Source organism: Pocillopora damicornis, chromosome 13, assembly GCF_964200805.1.
Source record: "Pocillopora damicornis chromosome 13, jaPocDami1.2, whole genome shotgun sequence".
NCBI classification, from domain to species: Eukaryota; Metazoa; Cnidaria; class Anthozoa; order Scleractinia; family Pocilloporidae; genus Pocillopora; species Pocillopora damicornis.
In genome coordinates, this window is record NC_142682.1 from 14155748 (window position 1) to 14167113 (window position 11366).

Here is an 11366-nt window from a genome sequence, read left to right on the forward strand (position 1 = left end):
GTTTGAAGAGAGACAAAGGCAAGTATCTTAGCAGAACCATTTGGTGCAAAATTTATATTTCTAATATAAACGTGCTAGTTCCTCCACTGCAGTGTTTGTTTGTGCCTTGCTCATGTTCTTCCCCGTGTATTGATTTCCTATGCAGTTTACAAGACAATAGCATGGTGGATTCTCCACAGGTAATGTGAGCATTAAAACACAAGTCATGGTCAAGTTATTGTATCGTGCTGAAATATTTACATGACTAACTCTTTTTTGTGTGTGTATTACATTTTAGAATTGTGTCAAGTTAGAGTTGTCAGCAAGTGAATCAAAGCCTTTTTCAAGGTAATTAGGTGGTATTTTGTGTGAAATAACAAATTAAAGGGAACAAATTTATGAAAAGTGCACAATATCACGCACGTTTGCCTCGTCACTGGTAGAAAGATATCGTTTTGTAATCATGCCACCATAACTAAGCAGGATACAATGTTTTGACTTATTATTTTTTTTACACCGGCTAAGCTACTTATGAACTCCACCGAAAAAATTGTGATAAACCTTGTTCTGCAGTTTTGGTAGCGGGGAAGAAGACGGCGAAGAATCGTTTGATGACTCTGATGCTAGGAGAAAACTGGAAGAATACCAGGGAAGTACAGCGGCTGCTGCATCCGCAAACAGAGATGGAGAAAACAGTAGAGACGGGCTCAGTGACAGTGACGATAGCGGTGCACCACAGCATGAACAGCAGCAGGCCGTGGAAGCAGCAGCTGAAGGTGCTGTCGCTGCCGCTGCTTCGGGAATGTCTGCTTATTTACAGAATGGACAGGTTTGTTGGATCTATTTCTAATGTACCTGGTTACTCAGCTGATACGCAGTAAATTAAAGGGAAGAGGCTGCCCACAATGATTCATTTGTTGCACAATGTGGGATGTTGACTGTGTGGGAAATTGGCAAATCCCGGTAATGATGCCTCTTAGATAAATGGATTTTTTACTATCTATTTTCCGAAAAGAGAAAAGGCTCCGCCTCTAGCATAAAGCTCTGAATGAATGGAAAAGTAAAATAAAATAAATGGATGATTAAAAATGATAAGTTTGCCCAGTTGACCTACATGACTATACAACCACTCCTTTGCTTCGCCGCTGGATTACGTATAAACAAATTCGACAGGCTCCTTAGAATTTCACCAAAGTAATCGGTCATGATGGTGGGCAATTTACATTTCAATCTCAGTTGTTAAAACAAAAGTATCTTGTAATAACCCCTCCCCCCCCCCCCCCCATCGAAGTAGTGCCACAGTTTCTTTCGATACTGACCCCCTATGTTTACTTAGAATTGTGTTCTTTTTCACGTAGTATTTCTTTTCTTGTTCCCCTTTTTTCGGGTTACCCTTGTATCATCCTGTGGCGATTTTTCTGTGGTCACGAAGATCATGATCTCACATCTTCCCGTCTCCCCTATGTTTTGTTACAGATAACTAACGGTCAAGACGATAGTGAAGTCTCCATAGATGACCTTCCAACCAAGCTTACTGGATTGACAGAGGTAAGTTGTGCGAAGCCGCTGCATTTACCTTCGTAATCAACACTCAGAGTTAAAGCTCTGGCTGCTGGCCAGATTCGCCGGCTGATAAAGAGGTGATCACTGGCTAGTTACTTGCCTGTGATAACGTGGCAAAGGGTATCAGCTTTCCGTGTTCTCTCTCTATACCCTGCGTTCATCTTCAAGGGGTTTCAAAAGATTAAGACCTAAATTTTGTTAGCAGGTCTCTCTTTGGGCCGGCTCAGTTCTGTTTTGAACCGACAGAATATTTTATTATCTACAACCTTGCACAAGTTTGTTCGGAGAGTAATGCTATAATTAATTGTAAGCTAAACAGTAAGAATTGGAAGGCGGTAATGAAAGTATTGGTTATACACGCGATCTCCTGTCCCGACCTATAATTATAGATGCTTTCTTCAAGAAAAAAGGCTAAGGGAAACGATTCACTTGTATTCTGACTTTTTTTCGCTTGTTTTTCTCCATTTAAGCATCGTTTTTAACTGCCATCGTGTTGCAGATAAGTTACTATAGTCGCATTTCTGCCATTATGTTCTAGGTGCCACAAAGGCATTTCTCTCCTCCGCTGGTCTGTGTTAGGTTTTTTTTTTATTCCGCTTTTTTGGTTGGTGTTGGGGCCTGAAATATTGTCGCAATTAAGAGTAGGAAAGGTGATTTTTTTAAAAAACATTCTCCAGGCTGATCTACAGGCACGAATTGCGGAAGAACAAAGCCGGAATGAGGCTTCCTCGGGTGCCCTTGCACATCTAGACGGATTACCAGGTAACACTTGTAGCTCTTGTTAGTGCTCAAAGAAGAAGGGAACAAAATATTTTATACTGAATCTATGTTAAGAACTACAAGAAGAAAATAAATTTGTTTGCGCAAAATTGTTAGCCCGAAGTATTTCACTTTGAAAACTCGCTTTAATCTCCCCCTTTGTGTTGCGTTAAAATAAAGAATCACAGAACGGTAATGCTAAAAGGCAAATAGAACGAAACGAACCACAAATAGAAAATTAGTTTGCGCTTGATTATTAGCTCATAGAGTATTACTGTTAATAGTTACCTTAATCTCACACTTTGTGGTGCCGTCAACCCAAACAACTTCAGAACTGCTCTGTTAGAGTAAGGCTGGCTGTTGAACTTCGATTTACTGTTAAATAAAAAATAGTAGATTTGACAACTAAGACTCTTTCTTATTTCATTCGAGCTTCAGTGTGAGGTTTACGTATTCTTTGACTTTCTTATCTCACTTTTGACAATTTTTTATGGTTTTCTTTTTATTCAGAACTTGCAGGTGATCCCGAGGCCTTGCGCGAGCCAGGTGATTTGTCAGTTTTACATATAAACTATTTTTTTATTATTCCACAAATAATATAGAAGTTTTAATTCTTTTGTAATTGGCTTGCACTCTGCATCGGATCTCTTTGCTGAAAATTATGATGACCTGTTTATTTTTTATTTATCTATTAAGCTTTTTTATTTCTTTTAACAGAATCATCCGAAAGGCCACTAAATGGTTTACACGGGGATGTGGACAAATGAGCTGCTCTTTACTATTAACGACTGAGGAGCCGATGGTGAACTCTCGCTTTAGAATTTTTTTTTCTTTTTTTCTGAGGGGTTTCTTGACCATAACGCAAAAAAAGGGGGAAAAGATAGATAGCAGTATTGATGCGCATTTGGAAAAGAAAAAAAAAATTTTTAATTACAAGATCATTGCGTTCTCCAGTCCAAGCCTCGAAGTGATTCTACATCCCACACGTTACAGCAGCTATGATTGAAAGCAGTTTTACACTTTTGCATTTGTTATTCCGTCCGCTATAAACTACACTTCCAAGAATAATACTATATGAGCGTAAACTTGGTCGACTAAATTGGTTTTACCGTAACCATAAAAGAAGACTTTTATGAATAAAAGCGTTCAAGACATCTAAGGTGTTTTTGACCAAATGCGCTTTCGTGAGCGCGTCATCGAAGTTAAGTTATTTAGAGTGAGGTTGCCTTCTATAATCCTCAACGGTTGTGTGTGAGTTTGATGTTAGGAAGGTCATTAATTGAAAATTATATCTGTGCTAGATTTTTCCACCAGTAGGATTTTTACCGGCATAATTTATACAAGCCTGATGTGACGAGGTAGTTTGCCAGTCTTGCTGGATTTGAGTGGTAGTTATTTATTTCTTGTTATTAAATTTGTTCTGCAGTAACAGTTTATTGAGATTATTTAAAAGCTTGTGGAAGACCGTTCTATTTCTATTATTTATTATAGTGTATCTTAGCCTGCGCGTAGGCTGTCAATAGAGGCATTAAGGACTTTTAGCAGTTAGGACGGCAACGCCAAGGAAGACCTTGATTTAAAAATGAATAGATATTTTTAGTTGAAATTTCGCGACTGAATGGATGTGTTCACCATCTCTTATGGCGCCACAAGTGAACCTCAGCATAGTGTATGAGAGCAGCGTTGAGTTCCAACTAGAAACTTAAATAATTTGCCGTCGGGGTTTCCTTTCTTGGACCACGCAAATTTTGATGATTTCACGTTGTTATGTCGCAGAGGACGACGAAGAAATGTACACGGTTTTAAAACACACGTGCTGAGCTATTGTTCTGCTCATTAGATCTTTTTTTTTGCCTCGTCCTCGTTAGCGTCGCCGTCGCGGTTTGGTAAAGTCCCCGTTAGTAAACTACGACAGCGACGGCAACGGCAACTGCAATGGGGACGTGGTAAAATGAAAGATCTAATTAGCAGAACAATAGCGCAGCACGTGCGTTTGAAGACTGTGTACATTTCTTGCCGTCCTCTGCAAAGTAACAAAGTGGAATGTAAATTTGCGTAACCCCGACGGCAAATTATTTAAGTTTCCATTTGAAACTCAATGCCGCTCACATACGTTTTGCCAAGGTTAATTAACTTGTGGTGCCGTAAGAGATGGTAAACACATCCAGTCATTCGCGAGATTCAAACGAGAAATGTGTGTTCATTTTTAAATCGATGTCTTCCTTTGCTTTGCCGTCCTATCTGCTAAAGGTGCTCAATATTAGCTCTTTGGCATAAGTGTTTATTTGCCTGCCGGAAAGACTTATGTCCAGGAATGAACGCAGCTACAAATTTCACAGATTTTACGATTTATAGTTTCAATTTCAATTTTAAAAAATCTTGCGATTTTTCTTTTAACTCTACAAGGATTAAAAAATTATGCTAATTCCACTGGCTAGCGCCCGCTTGCGGATGTTATAAAACTTACCAAATTTACGATTTTTTGGTGAACTTCATGATTTTTCGTTAGGTCAGTGCGAAATTTGCGATGTTTTGTAATTAACATAACGTAACGTGAAATTTGACGAAAATCGGTTGAATCTATGATATTTCACCTAGAGAAGTTATTTTGGTGACATTTTGTTTGTTATGCATACTTCGATAACATTTGAGTTTTGCGGCTATCCTAGATTACTGGAGGCGCATATTGCCGCTCAGATCGAGGAGAAACCGGAACCCAAATAGGAAAAAAAAGGTACCCAGTGGGTACACGAATCTACGGTGCTCTTTGTTTTTTTAACTGGGTCTCAAATATCCTCTTACGTGGCTTAAATATCCCCTCACAAGACTCATTTTCTACAAGAGGACTTTCTTGAGCGCCGCTGTTAATTAAAAAGGTCCCTTAAATACAAGGCAAACCAATTGAGGTCCATACCAAATATACCTGAATGTAATGGGGATTAACTGTCCGTTGCCGTTCTTTAAAATGTTAGAAAATGTGGACGGCCTGTGCGACCCCTGTCATTCCTCCGTGAAGAATTTGTTCTTAGGGGGCCAACTGACGACATTTAGAAAGAATCGAAATTGCAGTCTTGCTTAGAATCTTCACAAATGGCAGCAGTAACAATCACAGCCGATGAGTGTGTGAATAATATCAAATTCAAAAATTACATTCCTAGATGCGAATTATTTAACAGGGAATCGACCCTTGGCATGCAAACTCATTACAAAGAGACTGAGACGTTCTAATACACGAATTTATGTTTCGTGTTGTGTCACCGGGCGTAAGTACGGGCTAAGAATCGAACGAATTCGTCACGCTCCACGTTTTACGAAAACGCACAGTATTACTATACGCTTAAAGAATAAAGGATACCCAGGTGAAGATTTGGAGAAACGTAACTCTGGAGTTATTTTCTGTGGGAGAGAAAGTATACTTAAAAACAAAGAAAAGAGCATACAAGAAAATATTGCCTTTTGTAACACAACCTCATCGGGCTTCGTCAAACCTGAAGAACATACAGATGGGAAAATGGCACTTTAAAACCAACCCGTATTATCACGGCGCAAGGGTTCCTAAGTATCTATATCGAAATTAATACTTGCTTCTGTTTTAATTCCATCGTTTGAGTGTACCATGAAAAAATGTGCTTCTAATGAATGGTGCGTGCTAAAAGCCCGTGCAGTTAGACGAGCCATTCAGGGAAGAGCTCAATAACCCATGTTGCATACTTCCAAAGGTACGCACCTAAACGTTCCTTTCATGCACCATGATCTGTGTGATCTTGAATCACAAATCCAAATCCAGATCCTCCCAAAGGAACGCACCCCTAGTGAATTAAAAGATTTGTAAAGATAATTCCACGGCAAACTTCCTCGTTAAGTTTGTTTCCAAAACGCAGCAAGTGCATCTCGATCGTTAAGTAGACGCTATCTTGGATTTGGGTGAGCTTGAACGTTGTATATTATCCATCCTAGTGTCCACTTTGTAGCAGGTTAAAGATCTTTTCCCTTACTTAATTTTGCAGAGTCTATCTAGCACGCTGACAGCGTAAAAAGGTTTTGTTTGTCTTTGAAAATGGCGACCAACTTTTTTTTAAATGGCTACCTCTTTGAAGAATTTAAGAGCCATATGGCTATCAGAAAAAAAATTAATTTCACGCCCTGGGCCAAGTGATGCAATTACTTTTATTAGCCAGCTTTACACTGGTAGCATTTCAGATCGTGAAATTGTTCTTCGAAGTAGTTTGTTGTCACAGAAATTTGAGGATGGTGAGAGCGTCATGGCTGATAAAGGATTTCAAATTCAAGACATTTTGCCACTTAGAGTAAAATTGTACATTCCACCTTTCCTTGGGAGAAACAGTCAAATGTCTGCTGAAGATGTGATACAAACACAACAAATAGCTGGTTTCAGGATGCATGTAGAAAGGGTAATAAACAAAATCAAGAACTTCCTCATCTGGAAAGGTGAAATTCCTTTAAGTTTGTTTGGAGTTGTTAACCAGATGTGGAATGTGTGCCTTCCTTTGCAATGCTCAAGATCCACTGATTTCAGAATAGTTTGTATCATTTTTTTTTATCAGCATTTGTGTAGTTCCAGGAAATTTCTAAACAACTCACTGAAGGGATTGGAAATTCCATGGGGGTGAGAGTTCTCAAAGACCAAAAAATTAGAAAACAATGTATATAGTTTTATTGGAGTTTTCAGAGAGATGGGGGTTGTTACAAAAAATCCCTTCTGTGAGGGAGGTACATGTATGGATATTTTATGTAGCTACACATTTTCCTCTAAATTTAGAGGGCCATCAAGAAGAGCTAGCTCTCAAAAACAGCGTGTTGTAAACCAACTACAAATTTCTCTTCAATTCCTTTCTTCTTTGGCTGATCCAAAAAGCCACATAAGATACACAATAGCCGGTTAATCAATGTTTTTTACCAATGGCAGTCAACTGTTAGATGGCTTTCCAGGGTTCAAAAATGAGATGATAAGAAAGAATACTGCAATTTTTCAATTCATTCTATTAAGTCACAGAACCAACTAAACAAAATTCTCCCTACATTTCTGATACATTTCTTTACAACTAATAGAGAGAATTGATGTAATTTGGTCGTATTTGTAGTTACAATGGTAATATAAATATTTATTATTTTATCAAAGGCTGAAATAAGTTTCCTTATTATATACTCAACAAAATATCGCGTTTCTGATTGGTCAATGATGAATGCATAAATAGAGGTTATAGAGTGCAATAGAGGTTATAGAGTGCAATACGGAGAAGTTGCCATGGAAACACTGGGGAAGCACCAAATTTGAACACCAAATTATAAAAAAATCGAGAATATAATAAATAAAAAATCATATGAACCTGCTCGTGCATTTCGTGATTTATGGTCACTCGTGATGTTTTGAAAGTTCTCAAAATTGCACTCACCTACGGCTCGTGCAATTTTGAGAACTTTCAAAACATCACTCGTGCCCATAAATCACGAAATGCACTTGCGTTTATACGATTTCCTATACTTATAATTTAAAAGTGTTCTCAGTATAAAATGCATCTTGCATTATTGAGAATCATTATTCAGATTTTATGATCTCACCCAAAGCTGCAAAGTATGAACATGTAAATAGGATCCAAAAAAGTATCTTTGATAACTCACGTGGAAGTCTTGGAAATATGTAATCACTTCCACTCTCATGAACACAACTCAGTTTAATTGTTGAGTAAATTTTTCAAATTTTGTGAAAATTTTAATGCAATCTTTGACAAATACCCAAATTATGAAAGGCATTACGCTTTACTTTGTTCATGTCTCAGTAAGTGACTGAAGTATTATCTTCCATTTGTAAATGCCTAGCCAAGAATTCAAGGCTCTCTAGCTGCCTTGGCAAGAAAATGTGTTACATAATAAGACTTCAATGTACCATTTAAGATGTTCCAGTGTTGGTCATTGAATGGAACACATTCAATGCCCAGTCCTTTGTTTGTTTGAACTACAAAGTCACATCATCTAATACCAGTGACCCTCATCAGTCCCTGCACTTGAGCATAGTAATTGTGATTGCGCTTCAGTTTGGGTTCATCATTGACATTCTCCAGAAAAAAACTGCTCTCTGAACATGCATCTAGTGAGGTAATGAGGAATTTTGTTTTGGGACACTTGACCTCTAAAAGGCCAAAGGGGGATGAGCAGCCAACATCAATAACTTTTCCATCAGGTGAGGCACCCAAACATGGTGCATCCAGACTCACTACTAGACCTGAGCCAAAGTTTGAAGCTGTGACTCTAAATTGCCTTCCAGTTTTCTTTTCAATTTCACTGATTTTGTCTTCATCGACCCAAAGCCTTTCCCAGAAGTTTACCTCTACTTCTGATACTCCAATTTGGCTCAATGAACTGCTATGTTGATGTACAATTGAGAGGGAATCTAGGAAAAACAATAATTGGCTCATTGTAAGTGTGGTCTGGGCCAACCTTGGGTACTGATAAAATGTTGCAATACTCTCTAAAATTATCTGCAGTAGTGGATAGCTGATAACTTGCATAACCACCTTGAGGGATTTTGCCAAATTTGGTTTCTAATAATTGTGTACTTTCAGAACTAGGATCCATTATCTGTGATGAAGCCATTTTAGGATTTGCTGCTTGCAACCTTGTCAACAACTTGTGCTCATCTGCTCTTTGACCCTTGAGGCTTTGAATTGTCCTGGCTTTGTATAGTAGACACCTCACCCCAGGTTCTCTTGATGAAGATCTGTCTAAGTCCTTATGAGTTTTGTGAACCACAACCTCCATAGCTGGTTGTAGAACTATGGTGTTCCCTCCATCCTTTCGATGCCATTGTTGCAACATTGATGTGCAAGCCTGTTTTGGCTGTACGTCATCTTCATTGTTACGTCACTGATACTCTTGCATTGATGCAAGGTGAACTTGCAGACTTTCATCATGAAGGCTAACACCAATTGCACCGTCAACACAGGTACAGTGTGCATGTTCTACCTTACCACTTACAATGCACAGAGTTCCTTTTAAGTTATGAAGTGGATCATTCTTTTTGAAACTGTGGTGACATTCCGACTTGAAATAAAAATAACTGTCGTCACTTGCTGCCATGATTTCTTTCAAGTATTCGTCTTGAAGAAATTTTGTTGCTTTTCTAACACTCGTTGGAACAGAGTGGGTGCTGATGTTAGAGTCAATATTTTTCTCTGACTTTGATATATGTTCATTCACTTCTGCGCGAGTGAAGAAAGACATTCTTGTGAGATCGACAGACCAGCCATCTGACGGATACTTCGGTTGTGATTCACCGTAAACACTCGGGTCGATGTCTTTGCTGACGTCGCCTCGTTCTATTGTTTCCTTTTCGTGTAAATCCTGTTCGGACCATGTATCGACAATCTTCTGATCACGGCGAGACTTTCTATTCTCTTCAACCCTTTATTGAAGGAAAATTATCTTTTTGGTTCCGAATAATTTTTGCATCGAATTCAAGCCAGATGAGAACCGCACACGTGCGAAGTGCACTGATACGAAATGATGCCTTACTTCTTTATTAGTAACGCCTTGGTTTTCAAACCCTTCAACGAATCTCCGCGACGTTTCAACCAGAACCGGAGTTCTTCGTTTTTCAAAGTCGCAGGTTCTCTTCCAGCCAGGGAAGCGCCGGGAATATCGTCCTCTGACAAGGCACATGCAGCCATACGTGACAATAAAAACAATCAGGGAAAAGCCACCATACAGCAGATGGGCATTTTGTTGCGCATGCGCCAGTAGAATTTTGTTCGGCGCGTGCTGCGTCATTTGTATATTCTCAGCGCGCTTCCGCGGGTTTTCAACGAGGCGATCGACACCTTTTTGTAATGTTTTTTGGAGAGGGATGCAAGAGAATGACAAGTTTCTAACTTTGTGGATACTCGTGGTGTTTGCTGGCCCCTCGGATGAGGATATTTTAATGTTCAAAGTGCGAACAAAACGCGAAAAAAACTTGAAGTTTGAGAATTTGGTTTACTGAAGATCAAGATGTGCAGATGACTGATGGCAAACCTTGAAGGTTAGTCTAAAGATGTTGATGGTTTACTTGTAAAAATCACAAAGTTGTATGTGAAGAGGATGGTGAGATATTTGATCCAATGACAGAAGTTAATTTAGAACGGGATCTTATTTTACTTCAACTTTGAAATAAAATTGCGTTAAGTTCGAGGTGGCCCCCAAGCTTCAAATCACTTCAGATAACATCGTCTTTTCTTTCTCTTTGTAGTCACATTGGATACAAGGCTTTAAAAAATCTTTCAGCTTCAGGGTTGAGTTGCTCTTACTACAACCTTCGGCGAATTCGTTTTCGGGAGGCTTAGGTGGATTTTCCAAGTCATGGCTCACAACTTTCTTTGGCCCTTTTGCTCTTTAAGTCTGTTGAACATGGTAGGTAGGCATGTGTCTTATCACAGGTTATAGTTAGGTTTTCATCATCTCCGGCTTAAGCTTATTTTTCCTGAGTTTTAGTGGGAATTTTTTCAATTGCCTTTTTGGGCTTCAGGTACTAAATGGAGGAAAAACTTCGATAGAACTTATTTATCTCACTCGCCCCAAATCCCTCACTACTGTCAGTTAATTGTTTATTTATTTGGCTTTCGGTCAAACTAGTCCAATTACCCCAAAAAAATAAATGGACTCTTCCTCACATGTGTGTGGCTTTCAAAAAGACAAATACTTGTTTGATAAAAACAAATTACCACTGACTTGTCTGGTGGCACAATCAATACAGCTGCAAATGATGGATGCATATGATGGTGTTGCATGAGGTGCTCTTCAAGGTCTCTCATAGTAAAGAAACCCAGGTCTGAAATGATTTCAAGTTTCTTCAAATGTTTATCATTTTATCCATGCTGAAGGACTTGACTGACTTCCAAATTTGGTTGCTGAACTGGTAGGTTGAAAGAGTCATATAACTGATTTCCTTTTATTATGACATTAGTAAACATAGTTATCTGTGATTAGTTTGGGATTCAGTTTCAGCATGTTAGATGCCGAATTTAGAATGGCTTTTTCAGCTGTCTTACCAAGCTCTTTTACTTTTTTTTTAT

General features: G+C 38.7%; 1 protein-coding gene and 1 non-coding gene across 4 annotated transcripts in view; one reads left to right on the forward strand and one right to left on the reverse strand.

Moving 5' to 3' along the window:
• The window catches only part of LOC113685240 (uncharacterized), a 37534-nt gene extending 33804 nt beyond the window's left edge, over positions 1 to 3730 (forward strand). For all 3 annotated transcript variants that reach the window (XM_089191772.1, XM_089191775.1, XM_089191774.1), the window contains exons 45-52: positions 1 to 18; positions 146 to 179; positions 278 to 327; positions 553 to 808; positions 1456 to 1527; positions 2220 to 2304; positions 2812 to 2847; positions 3019 to 3730. The exon at positions 1 to 18 is cut by the window's left edge and continues 26 nt beyond it. In XM_089191772.1, the coding sequence (XP_089047898.1) occupies positions 1 to 18; positions 146 to 179; positions 278 to 327; positions 553 to 808; positions 1456 to 1527; positions 2220 to 2304; positions 2812 to 2847; positions 3019 to 3068 (601 nt within the window). In that variant the 3' untranslated portion in view covers positions 3069 to 3730. The remainder of the gene's footprint in view (positions 19 to 145; positions 180 to 277; positions 328 to 552; positions 809 to 1455; positions 1528 to 2219; positions 2305 to 2811; positions 2848 to 3018) is intronic.
• Positions 3731 to 8000: 4270 nt separating this feature from the next.
• LOC113680481 (uncharacterized) lies at positions 8001 to 10080 on the reverse strand. Its single transcript, XR_016182369.1, has 3 exons — positions 9832 to 10080; positions 8741 to 9721; positions 8001 to 8451 (listed from the first exon to the last, which is right to left on the reverse strand). It is a non-coding gene; the product is annotated as an uncharacterized LOC113680481 (transcript).
• Between the last annotated feature and the right edge of the window lie 1286 nt (positions 10081 to 11366).